Source organism: Brachionichthys hirsutus, chromosome 8 (assembly GCF_040956055.1).
Source record: "Brachionichthys hirsutus isolate HB-005 chromosome 8, CSIRO-AGI_Bhir_v1, whole genome shotgun sequence".
Lineage (NCBI taxonomy): Eukaryota > Metazoa > Chordata > Actinopteri > Lophiiformes > Brachionichthyidae > Brachionichthys > Brachionichthys hirsutus.
Genome location: NC_090904.1, coordinates 4,395,143 through 4,419,104, shown reverse-complemented (window position 1 = coordinate 4,419,104; position 23,962 = coordinate 4,395,143). Strand labels below are relative to the sequence as shown.

Below are 23,962 nucleotides of genomic sequence, written 5' to 3'. Positions count from 1 at the left end.
TGGAAATGGATTGAACGGAAATATCTGTCGAAGATGGGCTCAGGAGGAGAGAAGTGAATAATCCAGCACGACCACGACCTTCATCCGGATCCACACCGACCTTCATCCGGATCCACTCATCAGTGTTCACAGTGGAAAACAGGAACCAAACGTCTGCTCGCTGCCCTTTCCAGTGAGCTCTCGCTGATAGGTTGCCGGTTAAATAGCCACATCCATTCTCCCACGTTGAGCCAAGTCTCCGGTGCGGCCCGCCGTCCGCAGGTTCTGCTTCTGGTCCAGTCCGCATCGGGCTCCATAAATGCCACCCGTTCTGAGCCAGGTGTTCCTCTGTCGGGCCAGTCAAGTCTTTTAGGACTCCATCCCTACCTGCATCCACCCTGCCTCCCCCCTCACCCCCCTCCCTTGATCCTATCGCCGGGTTTTTGGGGAAGATGGGCTGTCTTGGCAATAGTAAGACCGAAGACCAACGGAATGAGGAGAAGGCACAAAGGGAAGCCAACAAAAAGATCGAGAAGCAGCTCCAGAAAGACAAACAGATCTACCGGGCGACTCACCGGCTACTTCTGTTAGGTAGGTTTAGCTAAAGGTGTGTGTGTGTGTGTGTGGGTGTGTGTGTGTGGAAAAAGGTTCATTTTAAGATGATTTTGTTGCCCCCCCCCTCAAGTCCATGTTACCATCTCTGCTCCAGATTGCACTCGTGTAAAGCGTGTCCCGGTGAACAGATCGAGCGATGACGTGACGCCCCCCCCCCCCCCCCTGTGTGTCGTCTAACACAGGAGGCCTGAGTCCTGCGTCTCTGAGCATGAATTCAGAGCCTGGGACGGACAGACAGACGGGCAGACACGGTTTGCGTGAAGGCAGAGTTTTTAATTCGACTGCTATTTTCCGGCTTCATCACGAAGGCCTCCGTGTCACACTATCGAGTCTGAAGTCTCAAGGCCAGGGCCGGGATTCCGTTAAGCCGCTGAGTTAGGATTTAATGACTGTCTCGTTCATTCTAATCTGAAATTGACCCTAGATTTGCTCATTTAAGCTGTAAAATAGCAGGCTTGTAGAGGCCAGCTACTCGTGTCCAGGTTAAGAGACGTTAAGGATTGATGCAGGACCTCGTCTCTCGTGGAACTCGTCTGTCACTGCAGAATCACCGGGGATGGCTTCATTCAGTCGTGAGAGCGTGTAGCGGAGCCTGACCGCGTTGGACTGATTCTCCCTGTTCTCACGTGGGCGAGAAATACTCAAAGGAATCATCAACGTAAACGCGCCGACACACGTTAAAGACCTGAAGGTCGGCCGCCGTCGCCAGTGAAAATAAACAGCTTAATCATTTTCGTTTTTTGTGTCTGTCTGAACGTAAAGCAATTTAACCCAGAAATGTTTTTACGGTTTGAATGAAATGTTGAGATTTATCCAGAAAAAAAAAAAAAAAATCCTGGTGGCTTTTATATTTATATTTATATTTACATTTATAGCAACTAGTAACAACCTGAATTAGTAAAGCATCTTTCAAGACACCCCAGGCTGCTTCCGGAGTGAGGGAAGAGGACGGAAGGTAACGTGACACCAAAACTAAACGCTGACTCAGGCTTAAATGGTCAACATTACGCTCTATTCTGTAAGATCTTACAAAATCTAGAATCATCAACATCTAAAAGTTCCTGCTACTTGGCTACTTTCCACCCCAAATAAGAACAGCCGCCATGATTCCGGCCTGGCCTTCTGATTGGCCACTTCGAGGTCCCACCATCTTTCTTGGAGGGTCATTGCCTTTGTGTATTACACAGCGCTCGGTAGGAATGAGGGTAGACTTAAAAAGCCTTGAACCATCCTGGACTGGGCTCCGATGGTTGCCTTGAAACCATCGTCCAGCACTTTCAGTTGGACCCCCCCATGCAGGATATTTGTGTTATGTTTTATGGCAAACTCTCGCTGACTCGTTTTCCTGTCCTCTTTCTTTCAGGGGCTGGTGAATCCGGGAAAAGCACGATAGTCAAACAGATGCGAATATTGCACGTCAACGGCTTCAATGCAGAGTAAGTCTTTGTGTTTTAGTAGTTAATCGCATAAAACAAGGGAGCGTTGTCAAAAAATGACAAATGATCCAGACAGTTTACAAGTTTCAAAGGTAACGCAACTTTTAATTGGCAATTAATGATTTAAAACGGCCGAAGTTTACCCGTTTCAGAATCTCAAATGGGAGGATTTGCTGTTTCTCAGTCGATATCAGCGATAATTGAATGGGCCTCGACTCTCAGGCGAAGCTGGACATTTGATGAATCTTTGCATCTCGTTTCTGATACTTCACAACCTTGTCTGGACAAAATCATCAAACGAATAATTGAGGAGAATAAATCTGCTAGTAATAATAATAGATGAAGTCGGTCATTTGAATCTTTTTGAAATGAAGTCGAATTTTGTGGCGTAAACAGTTAAAGTTTGTGCGACCCAAAAATAACATTCCGTTTGTTTTTCGTGTTTCCATGGAAACGTCGCCCTGGGCATTTCCCATTTCTAAAACTCGGCCTCGAATTGATGCGATGGAAACAGAAGTCACATTTTTTTTCTATTCTTGATTGGCCGTTTCCTAGAAAGGGTTTTTTACGGTCGGGAGCGTTATCATGTGGTTATTTTCAGGTCATGCTGAACAGACGCTCCTCACAGACTCAGAACTCTGGTTTAAAGACAAACCCACAGTTGACCTTGTTGGGTGTCCTGTCGGGTGTTCTTTTTTTTGCCGCTCCTGTTGTGAGGAGTGGATCCCCTCTCTATTTACCATGAACGAAGAAGTCAAAGGTCGCCGTCTGAATATGTTCTCATCCCTTTTCAGGCGTAGAAGTATTTTGAAGTGGATGACAAAAACCTTGCGATTGAGGTGCTTTTTATTTTATTTTTAATATTCATATTTAATATTTCCTGTTGCACTCGTCCAAGTCCGTTTATTTATTACTTTGCTGTTTAAGGTACGCCACAGAAGTTCTTTGTTTAAGAGATAAATGTTGAAATAAGATTATCTAAAAAATAAAATAATAAGGGACATCCTGGATCCGTTTTTCACTCGTCTTTTTTGGTTTTTTTTATGTATTAATGAAGTATCGGAACAGGACTCGGTATCGGTTTGAAATCAAATGACTCGGACTCGGGGTAAAAAATAAAAGTGATCGGGACATCCCTACTTATCGCCAATACCAACCTGTCAGTCATTACACGTCACCCCCCCCATCGCAGGGATACAACCACTTCCAGTCGTACAAATACAACAGCTGGACGAACAGAAGCGTCGTCTTCTCATCTCCGTTTCTCGTTTGAACGGGATTCACTAGTGGCATCATCTGGTTTGCAGTCGGATCACACTCGAATGTAACACACGGCTCTTTGTTCCATGGCAGGTTCCAGGTTGGGTAAGCAACCTGAGGTTGGTTCTTTAGGGGGGGGGGGTCGAATCTGACTTTCAGTTGTCCAACCTTTTGAAAGGATTGAATGGCAGTTCTGCGACGTTGGGCTTCACTATTCATATCAGTGAGGATTGCAAAAAACTGACTGAATGTTGAAGAAAAACGTATGTTTGACTTTATTTTGAAACAATGTTGTTTTTAAATTAAAATTTCTGCTGCTTTGGGTTCTCACGGTCAAAATAAACAACTGTAAAATATTTCATATAATCTTGTGTTTTAATGGCAAGAATGGAAAAATCATCTTCTGTTCTCAGTCTGGTTCTAAAATATAGAAGATAATCTGTGATATATAATTTTTTTTTGTGTGGATTAAATAGATCACAGGAATGTGGAAAGGGTGCATACTTTACCTTCCTTGACTCGGTTTTTGAAATTCTATCCTTATTTAATATTTTTTGTGACATTTATTCTTTATTTTTTCCCCCACAGGGAGAAAAAGCAGAAGATCCACGATATAAAAAACAACATAAAAGAAGCTATAGAGGTAAGAAGCCGGTCTGTTGACCCGTTTTGAACGATGAAATATGAAGTCTCTGCATGTTTGTAGCATTTTCAGGCTTGACTCAAACAACTTGTTGTTATTTAGTTGTTTTATATGTTTTACTGATTGATTTTTTTAAAGTTGTCATCTATTGTTCTCCCCTGACCCACAGACAATTGTGGCTGCCATGACAACGCTCACTCCGCCATGCCAGCTAGCCAGTCCTGCAAACCGATGGCGAATCGATTACGTCCTGAACCTAATAAGCCAAAAGGATTTTGAGTTTCCTTCAGTAAGTTGCGCCTTTATTTCCTTTAGATCTGTGGATTCTTTTTTTTTTTATGTCATTTTATATGTATAACCTCTTAATCTAATGCCGTTTAGCGATCCATCAAAGTGTTGTGTCGTCTATTCGTGGATCATTTTTGTGGAGAAGGAAATTTAGGAGCTATATGCTAGCCTTTAGCGTTTCTTCATCCTCATGTGGAGCAGCAACAGCCTTCGAGATGGAAATGTACAAGCTGAAAAATCAAATGTTTTTTTTGCGGAGATATGCAGCAAGGGAGGAGCGCTTCGTTCTTTAGCGGGGATGTTCTCATTTTAATGCCAGGGCTCACCTCCCCAAATGTTCCACAAAAACAAGTTCTCCTCTGGCTCTCCTTTGCAAGTGTCTGTCACTGCATCCGCAGTTTTGAGGCTGGCCAAGTGATTGAAATTGGTTTGAAGACATAGAAAACAAGCCTGAGCTCTTGTCCCGTGTCCCAGATTGATGGGCGATGGCTTCAGCCATCAATTTGAGCTGTGATTGTTTTTACAATCTAATCACACAATATAATGAAATAAAATAAAAATCAGAAGGTGGGACAGTCGGTAACGAAGGCTACGTTCACACTGCAGGGCTTAATGCTCAATTTGGATGTTTTTTTTTTCGAATTCGCAGGTCGCATTGGGGCAATTCTTTTTTTATTTGGGTCACTTCAGCCTGCAGTGTGAACGTAGCCTAATATGTGTGATGTAGGTTGGTGCTCAGTCCCCTGAATATTTACCTCAATGTGAGCCAAAGCAGTTATTTCAGTAATTTAATAGTTAATTGACAGAAAGATATTTGTGTTCAAAAATGCGACAATTTATTCATTTTTTAAATTCTGATATTTGAAAAGGCCAGAACAACTTCATAAATGTGAGCTCTTTCTGCTCCATCCGCTGATATTAAAGTTAACCGACATGTTGTAATGTAAGCTTTCCTCATTGTCTTTAATAGACCGAGTTATTCTGGGCTGTTGTGTTATAAAAAATTGGTCTGAAGTAGTTGAATAAGTGTCACTGAGGATCATGTGCATCCTGTTAAATGGTTCCAACGTGCGGTACGACACACACACCAGCCCGGTGTGTGCGCGCTGCGATTTAGCAATTAGCAGGTGTGCCTCCAGGCCTCTCACCTGGGAGATCCGCCCCGCTCTCTTAGCACTAATTGTCTGTAATGACCCTAAATGTGTCTGGTGGGAGGCGTCCTCCGGGAGCACGGCGGCTCAGCGGGTCGTTCCCCGAGTTGCAGTCGGATCCCGGCCTGGAAAGGGACCCGCTGCAGGTCGGGGCGTCTCAGCGGTAAACCCGCCATGCATGGAGGTCCAGCACACTGCAAGAAGTAGAGAACGGCAGGAATTGTTGGGGTTCTGCTCTCTTTGGAGCTGAAGGGAGGCTGTTATTTTGTCCGGTACAATTAAAAGATGCTGTTCAGTTAACAAGTCTGCTGGAAAGGCAATAAGAACGTACAAAGATGTGTCGACGCTAGCCAAGAAAACTACTCGAGAAACAGGCTTCCAGCATTTTTCACACTTTTTAGACAAATAACAAAGCAAATTCATCCAGAAAGAAAAGAAAAGACAGATGAATGTACGGGATATTGACAGCGATCATGAATCGGTTCTGATCTCAATCAAATGTTGCAACATTTAAGCAAATTGTTTCATTTAAATCGTAGTCTTTTATCAAGGTATCTTCACAAAAACCTGGTTTGATTTATTAGGAAATTTGTATAAAAAAAATAGTGTAAGTTCACCTGGACCTTTTTGATTTGATATGAAAACCATTTTACTATATTCTAGGAGTTTATGGAGCTTTAATCCATCAAGGGAACAAACATTAATGTTAATGCTGAAGCAGTGGCATCAGGAAGTAAACAGCAGGGCCCATGACTCGCCTTGGAGAACCGTATTTGAGCTATTTCCCACTAAGAGAAGGAAAATGTACGGTTTTGTCCCAACGTGATGGATCCAGGGTTTGGACTTGCTGCTTTGACTTTCCTGAGACGAGTATTTTTTTTGTGTGTAAGCAAAGGGGACGTGTCCTATCCATCGTCTCTGCTCCGTCATGGCAGGTTTATTATGCGGCCTGCGGAGGCTCGCTTTTTAAAACACCAGGATCATTTGCCATTTAGCATGACGGCTGGCTGCCGGAAGCTTCCTGAAGCAGAGAGACTGGTGGAACCGATTCTGTTGAAGCGCGTGGGTATTTGAAGTAGACAAATACCTGCTAGCCTCCGCCTCCACCTCCTCCTCTGACTCCTCCCCCCTCGCCTGGCATCCAGGCCAACTGGAAACCAGTTGAACTGGTTGACTGTGCCCTGTGAGGGAGACGGACAGGAAACTCAAGGCCCAGCATGACTTCATAGGAATTATTCCTGTGAACAAAACATTTCAATCACAAAATGGATATGGGAAAATTCAATCAGAGATCATGCTGCCATTATACTCGGGCCTTCAATCACCTGTAGACGAGCTACTGCCAAGGCTGTCAGTCCTGAGGCTGCCGCTGGACAACACATTGTTCTCTTGTCAGATTAATTTTCTACATAAACCTAAAAAAAAAAATGGTGGAAACACCAATAAATGAGGCCTCTGTCTTCCAGACAAAGTAAATGTTCTCTGACTTCAAATGAAGCCATAAAGGTCAAAAATCCACTCTCTTGTTTTCTCCCTCATTCTGTCTAGTATCCCAAATGATTCTCTGTTGTGCTTTCTACTATTCTAATATCTCTGTTCTTCTATTATTTTATCAATTATTCTATTTATCATCCTAACTTTTATTCTAATATTCCAGCTAGTCTTTTTGAATCAGTTTATCATTCTGTCTATTATAATTGTATTTAATCTATTAGTTTATTATTCTACATTTGTATTATTCTGTGTGTTTTGTTGTGTATTAGTTGATTGAGCTGGTTGAATTATTTTTCCAATAACATGGAGAAAGATTCAAAGGTTATTCCCAAATTTTCCAAACGTAATTTTATTATTTATAAAAAATGTTTTACTTCTTAAATAAGATAAATAAATAAATAAATAGTTTTCCTTTTATTTTTTAAAGCAGGGAAAGCGTTTACCTGAGTTTCTCAGATGAAAACTTTCAGCCCGTTCAGATCGGCTTTATTTCTAGCCGTAATTTTATACTGCAAAGCTACAGCTTAATTTATTTAACCAGAGCTCCATTGTTGTTGTTTTTATTTGGACCTGATACGATATCTTAACATTTATAAAGCAAAAACAAATTTCATTTCAGTTAAAAGTATGGATTATTTGGAGATGGTGCATTTTACTGTCTAAAGAGTAACTGCAAAGTTATTGTCGTCTGACTGATAAAGCCTCAGAGTTCAACTTTGTTTTTGGAATTTCAAATAAAAAAAATAAATTGTAGGAAAATCAACACAAAAGGATCTGATTCCAGCGGCGTTGGTTTCTCCCTTTTTTGATCATTTTCAGTAACATTGAGATTGGATTCTTTTCACCTGTAATGAATTTAATGTGGAAACTGCGCCGCCTTTGCTCCATGTATTTGTGTAGTTGGTAATCGATCGGTTGTTAAGCAGAAATGACAAACATATTTCTGTCCATCCACCCAGCCGTGTTCATTTACGGCTTTTCTTTGCTTCGTGGAATTTGAACGCGAGTATTTTGTGGGTTTAGACTGCGATTTGGAAATGGAGGACAATTTGTAAGACGTCTCATCTGATCATTTATGGGTGGAGTCTGTTTCTGACGCGTCTGACTCTGTACATATTTAGGCAAATATTTATATATTTATCCATCGGTGAATTGGTGCTCATCGTCAAACCCTTCCTTCTCGCTTTTAAACCATTTAAACCAGCCGGTACACATTCCCACTCTCAGAAAGGCTTATTTGTGCCTGACTGGGTTCTGTGAAACGGCCTGAAGATCACAGTGAGGAGATAGCCCCCCCCGCCCCCCACATCAGAGAGAGACAAGCCTTGTGTCGGGACAAAGCGCTCCATTTCTGCATGAACTCGGTAAACTCCTCTGTTTCCTGTCCCTGTCGTTGCCCAGTCTTCTGCTGCTTCTCTCAGAGCAGGCCCAGAACTAGAAACGAAGGGAGGGGAGTATCGCTGCCTCCCTTCATCTGTCCCAGTCTCACCCCCACCGAGATGCAGAGAGTCCCCTCACCTGAAGAGTCAACACAGCCCCAACCTTTCCACCGGCGCTGCATTCATCATCACCTGAGGATGAGTTTCTTCATCTGTCTGTAAAGTGTCAAAGACACAACAGACTAAACCTACTGTGCAAACATTTTTTTTTTATGTCCATGACGAAGGGGGCATTTAGGAATATCCTTGTACTTCATCTATCCGTTCACATGTACCGAACCGGAAATAGTCTGTCCGCTTTTTCTCCAAAAACAAGCTGACGATTCATGAAATGTAAAACTTGTTTCGTTGGGATTTGAAATGAAAATGAATCTAAAGTTAAATGAAGTTTTTATTGCCAATCACTGGATAAATATCACTCGTTTATTTTTTCATTTTCATTTTCTTTTTAAAACATCACTTTCCAAATGGAAATGGGTTCCAACACCGATTTCATATCCACCGATAAAGCATTTTAATTGTTTGATTCTGATGCATTTCTGTCAGGCTCACGTTTTCGTTGGCCCGGTACTTTGCGCTGGGCCTCGGCCGTGGTGGCGCACAGCAGTCAACGTTGTAGTTTTGTTTTGCTCTGAACAGTACTGGGCCGGCAGGTGCAACAGCGATACCGGGGGCGAACTCAGTTTAAAGAGAGGATGCCCTTTGACCTCATTTGTTTTTGTTGTTGAGTTTGTGAATGAGTCACTCATGATCAAATATACTGTCACTTTACCGAATGGCTTTTATAAAGGTTATTCAGAAATGATTTTTCTGCTGCGAAACAAACCTGTTACCAGTTTTGTGTGTGTGTTGGGGGGGGGGGGGGGGGGGGGGGGGGGGCATTTCTGTCTCTGAATCAGTTCACTGCAAAATGTCACATCACTGCAAACACAGATTATGAATTTCACCCTCAATAAATGTACATTTTTCAACTTTTGAGCCAATGATGATTTAGCATCCTTCGTTATTTCCGTACCTGCATTGGGTTTGACATTGAGTCTTGTTTGTTCTCCTCCCTTCACCTTTGCCTCGTTTTTTTTTTTTTTTTAACTTCGCTTTGCTTCCCTTCCCCTCGTAAAAGAAATGTAAGACACTTCTCCTGCCGGTCTATTTGGCGATGTCTTCCTCTCAAGGATCCACTGAAAGCGAGAACCTGACTTGCAGTTTGTGTTCATGGTGGCGTGTGGCTGATCCAGACGCTTCCCTTCTCTTCCAGGAGTTTTATGACCATGCAAAGATCCTCTGGCAGGATGAGGGCGTACGGGCTTGCTGGGAACGGTCCAATGAATATCAGCTCATTGACTGTGCACAGTAGTAAGTCTCAATCTTTAATCTTTTCTATATATAATAATAATCATGACGTAGGTTTCCTTCAAATGTGCGGTGGACTTGTAGTATCGTGCGTTAAAGTAGAGAAGCCCTCCTGAGGCCATATTTAAGCTCAGCGCTTTAGTAAATGTACTTTGAACTGGTGGTCTCATGTCACACAGATTTGTGTGTGTCCTTAAACTGCATTTGTGGACACAGGTGTTTTATTCCACATGTGTGTGGTATTGTGTGTTTTTAATGAGGACGCTTCCCGTAAAATGATCATAAAGAACCGACCTCGTCAGATACGCGATTGTTCGCTCCGGCAGAGCCAACGGCAACGTTGGAACCGGGAAGGGTTTGAAAAGATGGATCATAAGAGAAAGGTGGCGCCTCCTCTCTCCTCCCAGCAGCCCCAGCGTTATGGATCCGATGCTGGGCTGGGCGACCAGACCGGAAGTGCTCCCCCCCCCCCCCCTCGGTGTGCTTATGTAAACGGAGAAAGAGAGAAGGGAGAGCTATTTTTAACCCAGGCAGGCTGCAGAAGGGGAAAGAATGAGCGGCTGTGTGAGGGGAGAGACAACTTCAACGTTATTGATGAAAGTTCTCAGCATTAAATGAAAGTATCAGCCATGGATCAGAAGTTCCTGAATGCTGATTTTTGTCCAGAGAGTTAATTAAAGAAGATAAAAATTAAGAGTTGTGATGATGCTGCTATGATATTTCTGTCTGATGAGATTGAAGTTCACTGCCTGTGTTTTTTTTCCGTCCCGCTGTGCTATAGTGTTTTTGTTGTTGTTGTTTTTATTGACACTTCCTGACTTCTATAAATGGTCGTACACATTGTTTGCAAGATGTTGCCCTTCATCGTGGTGGGTGCGTCTTGTGAATTCAATCGTGCTCATGTTGCTTGAGCTTGCAGACGATTCACATGCAAGCCCCAAATATAACTGCCTAAAGCTGGGATCAGACCACAGGAATTAAAATCCTCAACAAATGTTTTAATCTCGTCCCATCAGATGCATGCAGAAAATGCAGATGTTCTTCTCTCTTTTCTCCTTCCAGAGATCAAAGTTCTGAGTGGAACATCGTGACGGTTTCATGCACCTTAACACTTTCAATATTTTTAGAATATTAATACGTAAAGTCGGTTAAACTTTTCCTTTTTCTTATTTTAATATTTAGATATTTCCCTTCTTGTTTCTCACTCTATAATAAAAGGCACAAAAAAAACCTGATGGGATATTTAGGATAAAACAAAAAGCCTGCAGAAACACGACATTTAGGAAAGAGGGAAACACAAACACAATTCCGACTCCGTCCTTCGTAAACATCCCAAGACTAAAATGGTGACTGGAAGGGAGACTTGATCAGGTTCCCTCTTTGTTTGCTCTGACTGGTTTCCTAATCTTTTGAATTTTGTGGATCATTTTCTCCGTTTTGGAGGCGAGCACAAACCCAGACGGGCAGAGTCCTGACCAGATGATGCATTGATCTCTGTTGGGTGATGGGTTTATTTTTGTTAAACTTTATATCTATCTTGTGTCGTACTTTTGCTCATTACCAGTTTTCTTTTTTTTTTAACCTATACTGTGCTGGTTAACGAGTATTCCCACCCTTCTATTTTTTGCCATTTTCACCTTCATAGCAACTGGAAAGCCATGCATTATGTCGTTTGTCCTTTTTAAATCTCATTAAATCTAATCTCAGTAAATGTCTCTCCGCTTAAAACCGGTCGAGTTTCCTGCAGGATTTCACTGCCCTTTGACTCCCTGGCGTTCGTTGTTCTGCGTCCTCTTGCTCACAGCTTGTCTTCTGTCAGCCGAGCTAGAAAGACGTTCATGTGACTTCGCTTCATAAAAAGTACGATTATAATATATGGAACTATTTCATCCTCTGATCATGATGCAACTACTTGCAGGCTCCCCATTGGACGCCTGCAAAAGATGCGTGATAGCAGGCGACAAGCGAATCAAAGAAACGCATTGTTGGGGGGGTTCTTGACTTTGTAGAGATTGTAATGACGTTGATAATGGGATGATGAAGTTTCTAGAACGTCCGTCTTTCCGCTCAGACCCAGGGCCTGAAGAACAAACTGTTCCCTTCCCGTTTGCATTGGTTGCTGGTGCAGCACAAACCTGCAAGGAGACAGAAAATGACTCATCGATTGTGTGGGGCGGATAAGGGTTAGGGGAAAAGACAGGTTCTTTGGGGGGGGGGGGGGGGTTAGGGTTTCATTCGTTCTTTCTTTCGTTTTTTTTTTTACTTTGCTTTTCTGACCTTTCTTTATTAATTGTATTTTTTTCTTCTATTGTCTGCATTTATCCTTCATTGTCTTTCATTGTTTATTTGCTTGTTAATCTTTTTTGCTCATCTTATTTATTTATTTGATCTGTTTCGTTCCATATTTTAGGAGTCATCGATTCATTGCTTGTACGTATAGATTTTGTAATCCTTACTTTTGTGTTTTCCTTTGTCTGAATTTTCTGTTTTCGTTTCATTTAACTTTTTTCTCACTTTTCTTTGAAGTCTTTGTGACTTAGTTTTTTATTTCATGCTTGCCTCCCTTCGTCTTCACTGCATTCATCCCTCCATTCTTTCTAACCCATTCCATTTCTCTCTTTTGCTTGCTCTCTCTCTCTCTCTCCCTCCCTCCTTACCCAATTCTTTCTTTTCTATCTGTGTTCATTTTTACCTCCCCGTCTGTCTCTCCCTCTTTCTGGCCCCTCTCCAGTCGCACAAGATTTGGAGCCGATTGTCTATTTATAGCGCCTGTGGTTTTGTCACCATGACAACCATGCTGGAGGCCAGGGCGCCAGGGAGCTATTTTTGGAGCAGCGCTGTAATGTCAGACACAGCCTTCTCTCTCCTTTCTTTCTCTCCCTTTCTGGATGGTGTGTGTGTTTGATTAGGGATTGGCTGGTAAAGCCTTCGGCTCGGTCGGCTCACAACGTTAAACTGTTAAACGCACAAAGAAGCCGTCTGGAATTGTTCCGCCCGGCAGGCCGTGCACGATCTGCCCCCCCCCCCCCCCCCAGACGAAGGGCCAGGACCGTTTTCTGACTTGACCAGTTGTTTTTCGGTGGCCGATCGGCTGCAGATTTCTCTCGTGCAGAGTGATTTTAGTTTCCTGAAATAACAAATTCGAGTGTGAAAGTCGGCGTTTGCTCTGAGATTTGCGCTGATTTCAAAGGAATTTGTCTGGAATTTCCCACTTTTGCAATTGAAGTGGAATAATTCACGACAATGGTGAACTCAAAAGTGAGAAATGTAGGACTTCGTCTTGGGGATTTTAACTCGATGTTAGAAACATTGCAGGTTATGCTTGAACAGTGTGTTCATAATTTAACAAACACACACTGTGTATACTGAATACATATTTGTACATCCTTCTATTTGCTGCTGCTTTATTATGCCCCAGTGGAAGTGAAACGGGGAAGGGGCTTTTAAGGCTCAAGTTTCAACCACAACAACCAAGAACATAAATGCTGCCTTTTATTCGATGTGCTTTTGTTTTTTTAAACACTTTCCACGGTTACACAAGGTTTGACTGTTCAATATTCTTTCACAGAGCGTTATATCTTCATCTCTCTTCCTTTTTTATGCTTTGCAAATTTTCTGTTTTTTACTTTTTGTATTAGATATTTCATTTACAACAATTTCAGTGAACAGACACAGCTTTAATAATTCCTTTCCAGGCACGTCTCTTTAGTTTAATTCTCCTGTGGATTCTGAGTGTCTCATACTTGTTAACCTTTATTGCTGTAACAGAAACGGCAGCAGCAGTTTTTAGGTCTGTTTCACTCTGTTGTTCTGTGTTAATCAGTTTAAAAGAAAATTAAATATTTTTTTAGGGCCGTAATCCTCCCGGCTCGCTTGCTTGTGTGTGTGTGTGTGTGAATGTGTGTGTCACTCAGCTGAGCTGCTGCCGGTCGAACGTCCCAAGATGTGTGTTTGTCGCTTTAAACCATGCAAAATATTAGTTTTGTATCCTTCAGGATATCAGTGTTGAAAAAGTTTAGATTTATTAATCAAGCAAATGAGGCTAATAATTCTATATATAATATAGTACATGTTCCAGCGTTATATATATCAACAGGGTTGTGCACGCCAGACTAGCCTAATCCCATTTAGATCTGAGGGTGTATATCAGATTTTAATCTGGTAATCCTCGGTCCTAACACTCTTACTTTAACAAGGTAAATGCCTTCCAGCCCCATCAGCTCTGTCGGACTAATAAACCGTTTTAATTCCCTCCTGCATAACCCATATATTGGTCTCTTCTACAAAGAAGCTTTGGATTTTATGCCAAATAAAATTAAGAATGAGAAGATCATTTAAAAAAAATCGAATTTATCTTTTTATTTTGAAAACGTCAATCTTTAGTATTTCTAAACTTGTTAGAATTTTTTCGACATCTTTTTTAACAAGTACATTTGATCCTTTGTCTTTATTTTCTTCTTCTTTTTTTTTTTTTTTGCTGTGAAGGATTGTTGAAGTCCTTGTAGGAAAACACAAAAATAATAGAATAAAAATAAATACTAATTGTTCTTTTCCTGTCCGCCTTAAATCACACACGTACTTGCACTAAACACAAACAGTTGTGTCACCAGCAAACGGTGACACAGAGCTACACATGCGCTTGACCTTGTGCATGCGGGGTTATTTTCAGGGACCCAGACGAGAGTCCAGTGAGTATTTAGAGGGTTTAAGTCGGGCCCGTCTGCCACCCCAGAATAACCGTGGCAGGTTATTCATAACGCCGCAGCCCGCTCTGTTGCTGGGGCAGCCGCTATTATTTAGTTCCACTTCCGAGGCTCGGTTATTATTGGCGCTTCTCCTATTAATAGGGAGAACTGCTAAAAAAAAAAATGAAGCTGGCTGCATCAGTCGGTGCCTCAGACCGGGGGCTGGAGATAAAACGGGAGCTTGGCCTCTGCGGACGCCGGCGGCAGACATCATTAGAGCTTCTCGAGTCCGTCACATCCAGGTTATTTGGGTGGTCGGGAGCTCACGCAGGACGTGCTGCTGCGGTTGGCCCATTCTACCAGACCGGCTGGCTGCTTGATTGCCTGTTTTTATTTCTATTTTATGAATCTCCATGTAATTTTTGCATTTGTACACAAGCGTCTCTTGATCGCTGAGAATGCTTGCCCCCCCCCCCCCCCCCCGCCCCATGCCTGTCCCTCGGTCCACCGCTGCAGCTTCCGCTGACCCGGCTGACCTGTTTCCAGTGTGTTTCCCTACCTGCAGCCCTCCTGTCACATTTTACCCCTACCTGCCACATTCCTCCTTGTCTCAGAGAGGGGGGGGGGGGGGGGGGTCACGTACTTTTGCCCCGAGAGGCCGCTACGAGCAAGCTTTTAGCATTTCTAGTTGTAAGACTAGTGACGGACCATCAGTCAAAACATCTAAACTGTGCAGGAATCAAAGAGGAAATCTGTGTTTGTCTACGTTAGCAGCCTCTTTAGCGATTAATTGTAGCATATAACCTGTGTCGTTCAGTTGTTGTGCATGTATGTGAATAGATCTAGATCTGTTATTCAAAAGAGATGGAAGAAAAAATATATCGAATAGGTTTACACATAAAGAAAATGCAGATAATTCAGAGACGTATCGATAGAAAATGTCCCACCATCCAAGACGAGGACTGCAGGTTTAAAGCTCCAGTAGAGACGATCACCAAACCAGGAAGGACCCGTAGCAACAGCTGCAGCTGCTAGCATTGGGACGAAGACGCTTCCTGTGTCACAGACGAGGATAAACATGAAACGATTGATTGGATTAACATTTAAGAATTTGGAATTATTCCTTAAACGATTGGATTAAAATCTACTTTTACGATTACAGAATTCCTGCAAAAAAAACAACAACTCCACACATTAAAGTGAGGTTTGGTCGGGAGATATCCCGGGAATATGACTGCAAAATAAAGTAGCAATTTAATGTACTATAATTTCACAAACCACAAATTCATTCATGCACAAAAATTGGGTCCTTAAAGGAAAATTCTAGTAAATGTTTCCCTCATATTTCCCCCAGAATGTACATAATTTTGGATGTAAAAGTTTAAAACTGTTTTCTCTTTTTGCATTTGAATAAATTGCAACCACCCCTGGATTCTTTTTCCTTTTAGGTTTTAGCTGGAAGACAATCGCTTCGCGTTCCTGCCAGCGTTGCAGCTCAGCCCACTCCTCTTTCCACTGCAGGAGTGGCCCCTGCTCTTTTTCCTGCTCGCCGTTTCTTTAGCACGTCTTCATGGTATTGCCAGCATTGTATAAATATTCTCCGGTTGTGAGAAATGATTTGTCTCTGCGCGCCTGGCATCATTACTGTGCGTATGTAGCGGTGTTCAGTGCGATTCTAGACTCTTGTGATTCGGACCGAAGTCGACATCAGTCGTCTGTCTTGTTGCTGACACCTCCAGAGCGTGACCCCGATGCAGTCGGCATGAGAACAGCAGCAGCAGCTTCGTGGAACAATTAACATGCATTTAACAGGGATGGCCCGCACACACACCCGCACACACACACACACGCACACACACACACACACACCTCCTCCTGTGCAAGTAGTACTACAGCAACTCCATTGATGAGGCTGGCGTGACCGAGCAAACTGCTGCTTGTGACTCAGCCAGGCTGCCTCTGATCTCACTGTGAATTAATGCCTACGCCCCCTGGTGGCTGCTCAGGGATCAGCGCCCTCCGTATCTTCCTTGCTTCCATTTTCCTCTCTTTCAGCACATTACAACGTGATGCGAGTGAGAATCTAACTGGCCTGTTCTCGTTTGCAGCTTCTTAGACAGGATCGAGGTGGTCAGGCAGAGCGACTACACGCCCACCGATCAGGTGAGATGTTCGACACACACATTCTTGATGTGCAACGCTCCCTTCTGTGCAGCGCTTCACACGCTCTGTTTTCTGTTCCCTCTGCGGCTTCTTCTTAGGACCTGTTGAGATGCAGAGTGCTGACGTCTGGGATCTTTGAGACGAGCTTTCAAATAGACAAAGTCAATTTCCAGTGAGTTGCCACACGTGAAAAATAACCAGCAATAAATTATCCAAACTAAAAAATAATTCATAGAGCTAGAGGTTAAAAATCGCTCTTTCTAGAACATTGTAAATGAAAGAAGTCGGCATTGCTTTGAAGGACGGCCAGCTTGAAGTTATTTTTAGATTTTAAGTGAATTAGCGTTAATGCGCTTTCCTTTTCCTTCTGTGAGCCCGCTAACCGTTGAACCGTTTGTCCTCTTCTGTCTCTCAGTATGTTCGACGTTGGCGGTCAGAGGGATGAACGTCGGAAATGGATCCAGTGTTTTAATGGTAGGAAGCCTTTTTGCGCTCAGTGATGACACTCTGGATTATCTATGAATGAATGAAAGGTAATCTGTGGTGTCGTCTGCCTGCGTGACAGACGTGACGGCGATCATCTTCGTGGTGGCGAGTAGCAGCTACAACATGGTGATCAGAGAAGACAATCAGACCAACAGGCTGCAGGAAGCCCTCAATCTGTTCAAGAACATTTGGAACAACAGGTCAGGAGTTTGCCTTGGACCAAGGCGTGGTCAGCCATCGAACAGGAAGCGTTTTGTTTCATCCAAATCATTCTTTTTTTTTAGTGATATCAGCGCGTCTGACGACCGGGACGCGTGTCAGGATAGCACATGGCGTGAAAGAGACTCATAGTATTCACTAAATTCACTAAACTGTATCCTGTGGCGAGCAACGAATAAAAATCATCCAGCTGTTCTTCAGAGATAAAACATACGAGTAACAGATGTGTATTTATGAAGCTTATAACATTAGAGACATGCAGCCCATAATCAGCGTTTTCTTTATTGAGAGTCGGGACTAAAACGTCTCGGGTCAAGCCCATAATATCCTCCTTGAATTTATTTGGCATGCCAAGTGGGAAATGTTTGTCACTCCAATGTTTCCTTTTGTCTTATAGTTTCTTGAACAGCGAATCGCACGTCGGCTCCCTTTTAAACGAGTGAGCTACCTGCAGAATTAGTTGTACTCTATTTGAGACCACACACACACACACACACAGCTTGTTGTCGGGCTGCAGTGTTAAACGGATGCAGCGTCCTCCCTGAAGGAGACTCGGATCCTTTTAACGTGGGGAAACTTGTCAACGCAAAAGTCCAGAGCGCCGATTACTCTGTTTCCTCTTCCAGATTTTGTTGTGACACAACATTAAGCTTTAAGGTATTTAGCTTCCCAAACTCAAGCCCAAATAAAACATATGTATATGTTTTTGTCTCTACAGGTGGCTACGGACCATTTCAGTCATCCTCTTCCTGAACAAACAGGACCTGCTCGCCGAAAAGGTTTTAGCAGGGAAATCAAGAATTGACGAGTATTTCCCAGAGTTCACGCGCTACACTACGCCTGATGATGGTAAGACGCTTTCCAATTTAAAATGTTTAAAATCTATTTCAACTAGAAAAGCGCTCAGAGAGCACAGACCTCCTCCAAGCAGCTCATTCCCCTCCTAATTGGATTTACACCGTCCACATGGTGATCTGGATCGTCACCAAACGGTGATAACTTGTTATTGGTATCTTCATACACCAACCATGAAAAGTAAAAGTGAATCAGAGTTGATGTGTATTTTTATCAGATTTTTGAATCTGTTAATGGAGTTTTAATGTTAAAATGTAATATTTTTTCCTGACCTCATTCTGGATCAGATCCAGAAGACATTTTTCTGTCATCCTACCAACAAACAAACAAGCGCTGTCGAAAACATTACCTCCTTGGCGGCGGTAATAACACCCTCACCTTTTGTAAAACGGAACTGTGAGCTTGTTTTGACATCTTAATATACAGTAAGATTAATATTGACAAGCCTTTAATTTCTCCAAAATATTTTATTAAACCTTTCCCTGACTTTTCAACAAGCCAAAGCATTTGAATGCAAAGTGAGCCTCAAAGGACAAGAACAAGACATCTTAAACCAAATTAGTATATAATCCCAAAATTATATACTGACATGAGAGGTGCTGTTGTGTTGGCTTTTAAAATGACTTCATTTCTTCTCCAACAGCAATACCCGAGCCAGGTGAAGACCCCCGTGTCACGAGAGCAAAGTACTTCATTCGGGATGAGTTTTTGGTGTGTACAATGTTTTTTTTCCTGTTATTAATTCAACAACAATGGAATATTTTACGTAAAAGGTTTTCCAATATTTTCTCTCCAACAATCAGTCCGAACTTGGACAGAAATGCTATTAGCCCATAAATACCATGAGTTTTAGTAACGTCGTCACCGATTTAACTTGTATTTGTCACAAAGAATGAGCAATTCTAAAATTAAAATAAAAAACAGTTAAATCATGTGTGTTACTTCTGAAAGTTTTATTATGGTTAATTCTGTAATCCACGCTTGTTTCTCTCCCTTTTATGTTGTCCAAAGGCACAAAGTACAGTGTGATTTATTTGTTAATACAATGTTGTAGATGTTGTTAAAAATCAGTGCCCCCCCCCAAATTGGACATGGAAAGATTTCTGAATTTATTTCAGATTGGGAGTCTTTTTGCCTGCGTATGATAATAGTTTCATGATTCCACTATAATTTATTTAGATCTCCATGTGACTAAATATTAATACTCGCTTGTATATTAAATACAATTAAATATTTTTAATTGTAAAAATAAAATATAGTAATATTTTCTGCTTACCATATAACAAACTGTAAGAAACATCCAGTTGATTAGTTCCAGGTTTTTTCTCTCCTTTCCCTCCTATTTTGACTGCACGTCACCCGTTATAATGGCTAAATTAATGTTTATAATAATGGTTCATTTGATGCTTATACTGGTTATTATGATGGTTATAACAACGGGTCTACACGTCCTTGACTTGTACTTTTGTGCCACTTCTTCAGAGGATCAGCACAGCCAGCGGGGACGGACGGCATTACTGTTACCCCCACTTCACCTGCGCAGTCGACACAGAAAACATCCGCCGCGTCTTCAACGACTGCCGCGACATCATCCAGAGGATGCACCTCCGGCAGTACGAGCTGTTGTGATGGGCGGTGGCACCTCGCCTACGTCTCGGCCTGCCGGCCTAGCTATCTTCCCACCGCGACACGTTTTAGCCGATTACTTCCACCAACTTCACCAAACGACAAAGCAAAAGGAGCGAGCGAGCGAGCGACCACCTGCCCTCCCCGCCACCCAGATGTTCTTACTTCTACAAAGTTACACAATTCCAGCAAAACTTTACACACAGTTAACAAAACAACAACAGCAACAGTTTCATCAACTCTTAGTCAGAACAGGCTGCTCTGCTCAGCGTCACGGTGACCCCCGGTGACCCCCGGTGACCCCGGTGAGAGGGTCGAGACTGGAACCCCGGCGATGCCTCGTTTTGGCTTTTTTGAACTCGCACATATTCACAGTAACACAAAGACTCACTTTAGCAAAGGACATCCAGGACCTTTAGATAATGTCTCATTTCAGTTACACACACACACACACACACACACACACACACACACACACACACACACACAGAACCAAGTCCTCCAGCAGCTGGTGGAGGTCAAACTGGTTAATGCATTCTGAGCGGGAGCAGTTTATTCACCGCGTGCTGGAGGTGAAGGAGGAAGAGGAGGCGGTGGATGGAGGGCCGCGAACCTTTTTTGGGCCCAAACAGACGATCTAATTGACTAATGGCTGCCTGTGGGACGTGAACGGGACTGGATCATAAGACCACACGGCTCACACGAGTCGCTCCTCAGGAAACCAACCGAGGAGGAAGAGCAGGAAAAAATCAAGGAAACAAAACAAGAAAAATAACCTGATCCATACCAGTGAACTTCACACAGTGCAAAAAAGTCCAAACTATATATATAGATATTTATGTGTTTGTGTGTGTGTGTGTGTGTGTGTGTGTGTGTGTGTGTGTGTACATGATATTCATATATTAGTTTCCTGTAATAACACAATTTCAGTTTTTCTTTTTACCCCATGTTGTGTGTTGATGTTCATTGTGTGTGACCTGCCTTTACGCACCATTTAACCCCTCTGTGTTGTCTCACACGCACACACACACACGCACGCACACGCACACACACACACACACACACACACACACACCCTTGCCTCCCGCCCCTGCTGCCATTCAGCATGTGGAAAACAGAAGAGAGGTTTGATGCAAAAAAAAATGCAAAAGGAGAGGAAAAGAAATTACTTCAAGACTGGATGCAAAATTTGTACCTGGTGTTACAGACACTAACACACACACACACACGCACACACACACACATGCTTGGGTGCCAGCCATCATCAGCCCCTCCCCTTCCCACACAATGCCCCACCCCCATCCCCGCCTCTCACCTTATTCCCTTTCCTCCCTCCCTCCCAGCTTTCAGTCCGTCTCTCATTTTACTGCTGGACTATTATTCTTGTACAGACTGTAAAATGTATTATTTTGTACAACTTTATTGAAGAAAAAAAACTAACTTGTAGAAGATCCCTGTGCCTTGATCACGACTGTACGTGTAAAAATGAGCTAATATGTAAGTTATGTTTCACTGCGCTGTACAGCTGGACGGGGGGGGGGGGGGGGGGGCTCACCCCTCCTCTGGAGTCTGGGGAGAGGGCTATCGGATCGAGGCAGAGGCCTTCGTCTGTTGCTTGGTTTCTTTTTGACCCCCCCCCCCCCCCCCCCAAACCTCGAACATTTGTTTGATTCATTTGCTTTACTTTGACTTTCTTCTGGTTTATATAATAGGAATAAAAAAGAAATATAATCAGACACGCCACCTTACCGCTGTGTAGAAAAAGATACTGAACCCTAACACAATTTAATATATATAAAATATATTTCAGATTTTATATTTTATATATATGTACTGTACACGTATATCTATCTTCCTTCCTCAGGTTTTCTGTTGCTTTCTCTCAGTAACACCTGCATACGTTTTCATGGCCACTCTGGGTGAAGTGGGGTTGGGTGTTCATTTCTTTTTCTTATTTTTATTCTTTTGAAGGAGAGGGAAATATCCAGTTGCAAAACATTTGCTTGTTTCTGCATAAACCAAATTCTTTTGCTTAAACAATGATCCGGCGTCGTGCGAGTGTTTGGCTCATTCTCCGGCTGCGAGGCCACATCACCGTCACTCAGCAACCAGCTTATTAGCCACTGAAATCTTAAGGTGCGGACTGATACGGCAGTCCTGCAGCAGAACCCCCCCCCCCTTTCGTGAAGGTCATCTAGAATGTTGTATGGGAGCTATTATTTTGTCTACATATCAGATGCACCTCAATAAAGCTTGATCCATTTAATAATCAATCCACCATTTATATGAATGTTAAAACCAGGAAAAGCATTCTCAAAATTATATTCAAATAATACAAAGGAGCAGAAGTAGATAAAAAAAAAATTAGATCAACTTTTTAAAAGTAAATGTGGAGCACGTGAATTACGTTCTGAAAGGCACACGGCACACAAAACCGAATGAACACCTTTAAATAGTCCCAGACAGTCCTCAATCAATTCAAAATGTTTCATTAGACATCACAAGTTAGTTGTAATTGACCAGCGACTCTATTTTAATCTGCTTCCTGTTTGCGGCTGGAGAAAGATCAGTTTTCAGTGTGAAACTCTAGGAATTCTCTTGTTTCAGGTTGAATATGGTCTCCACTATGAACTACTCAAGTAATTGCTCGTCTTTATTTTCAGTGTCACACAGTTGGAATTTGTAGAAATATTCACTTATTTATTATCATTCCTCTGAGTCTGTGAGATTAAAGTCGGAGTATTGTAAGTATTCACACTAAAACAGCTGAGCAGAGGAATACAAATGAGGAATTTCTACGGATACTCCAGATTAGACCGGCTTTATAAAGAGTGCACAGTGTCCCCAAAGCAGTGTAATATTCATAAAGAGAAAGATTTGAATTGCCAGGTCTACTTCTGTTTGGTTTTCTTTCTCTGGACGAGAACAGATTACGTTTTTTCACGTCAACACCTGTGTTCTCCGTAAAAACCCGCACAGGCCTCAGCAATGAATGAGCTTGATCTTGGTTCCAAAAGAACAAACTGGCGGGTTTTTTGGGGGGGGGGGGGGGTCTAGTGTTTCTGGTACTGTTTGATTTTCTGTCTGGGTAGGTGTTGCTGTGCATTTGGTGCAAAGACTTAAATCACAGGTTTAGAATGAACATGAAGCGCTTGATTAAAAACAAGCCGGAGACACAAGCACGCAGATACCAGCTGCGAAGGGAAATCTGAATCCGCGGCTCATTCCGTCCGATCCCTCATTTGGCTCACTTAAAAAATAAAATAATGTCTCACTGATGTTCCATCTGGTTCCTTGGTGGAACAACAGGGATATGAGGTGAAGCTGGTAATTCCTCTTTTGGCAACACCCACCTGCTTCCAGAGTTTGTGTGTGTCACACCTCACAGACAACTGTGCCATTGTTTTACATCACAGCGGTTTAATGTTACTATTTTCCATGTGAAGAAGGAAGAGGTGAGAAGTCTGGCGAAGGCGCAGGTGAGCCCTCACCTGTCAGCAACTGATGCCGGAAGGTTTGTCTCTCTGGACAGCTACTTGGTCGACATAGTTGTGTGCCGTCCATTGTATCATGTGACTCGGTGGACGTGGTGACGAACTTAATGTTAGTGTCCAACTGGAAAGGTTTTAGTGCAGTTTCACCTTGAGGATTCTCCAGGTGAAACAAAGCATGAGCCGTACTTTATTGTCAATAATACAACTAGATTGTTTAGCATTGAGAGCTCCTTTAATAGGAACAAAACAACAGATTTAAATACTTAAATCATTTGTTCTCAATGCAAATGAATTATGTGCTCTATTTTTATTCAAAGCGTATTCCACACAATGAGCCGATGATATTTTTGCAACCCGTTTACTCATGCTTAAAACAGTCGCCCTTCCTGCAGATTATTGCGTTCTTCTAGTCACTGCCTGGGTCAAAATACAGCATTACGCTCCATCATGGTATTTTATTGTGAGCAAGTTTAGTAGATAAAAGAGCAAACGATGACAACAGTGTGACTGTTATTAGGTGAGTCGGTGCCTGGTCATACATGTGTAGTACTGATACTATACTATACTACACACTGATACTACACAGTGTGTAGTACTGATACTACACAGTGTGCAGTACTAATACTATACTATACTACACACTGATACTACACAGTGTGTAGTACTGATACTACACAATGTGCAGTACTGGTACTATACTATACTACACACTGATACTACACAGTGTGCAGTACTGATACTATACTATACTACACACTGATACTACACAGTGTGCAGTA

At 42.5% G+C, this 23,962-nt stretch overlaps 1 protein-coding gene across 1 annotated transcript; it reads left to right on the top strand.

Annotated features, from left to right (window-relative positions):
* The first annotated feature begins 431 nt into the window (after positions 1-431).
* LOC137898281 (guanine nucleotide-binding protein G(s) subunit alpha-like) lies at positions 432-19,692 on the top strand. The gene is made up of 12 exons (XM_068742303.1): positions 432-570; positions 1,958-2,030; positions 3,879-3,933; positions 4,103-4,222; positions 9,561-9,658; positions 16,449-16,503; positions 16,602-16,675; positions 16,919-16,977; positions 17,069-17,189; positions 17,927-18,057; positions 18,707-18,774; positions 19,546-19,692. The coding sequence occupies exons 1-12, from the start codon at positions 432-434 to the stop codon at positions 19,690-19,692; spliced, it is 1,140 nt and encodes a 379-aa protein (XP_068598404.1).
* The last annotated feature ends 4,270 nt before the right edge of the window (positions 19,693-23,962 follow it).

Bases quoted from the DNA above. Each gene is read 5' to 3' on its own strand.
- LOC137898281 (XM_068742303.1), top strand. From the start codon at position 432: ATGGGCTGTCTTGGCAATAGTAAGACCGAAGACCAACGGAATGAGGAG. The intron at 17,190-17,926 runs GTCAGGAGTTTG...TTGTCTCTACAG, and splicing joins AAGAACATTTGGAACAACAG to GTGGCTACGGACCATTTCAG. The intron at 18,775-19,545 runs GTGTGTACAATG...CCACTTCTTCAG, and splicing joins TCATTCGGGATGAGTTTTTG to AGGATCAGCACAGCCAGCGG.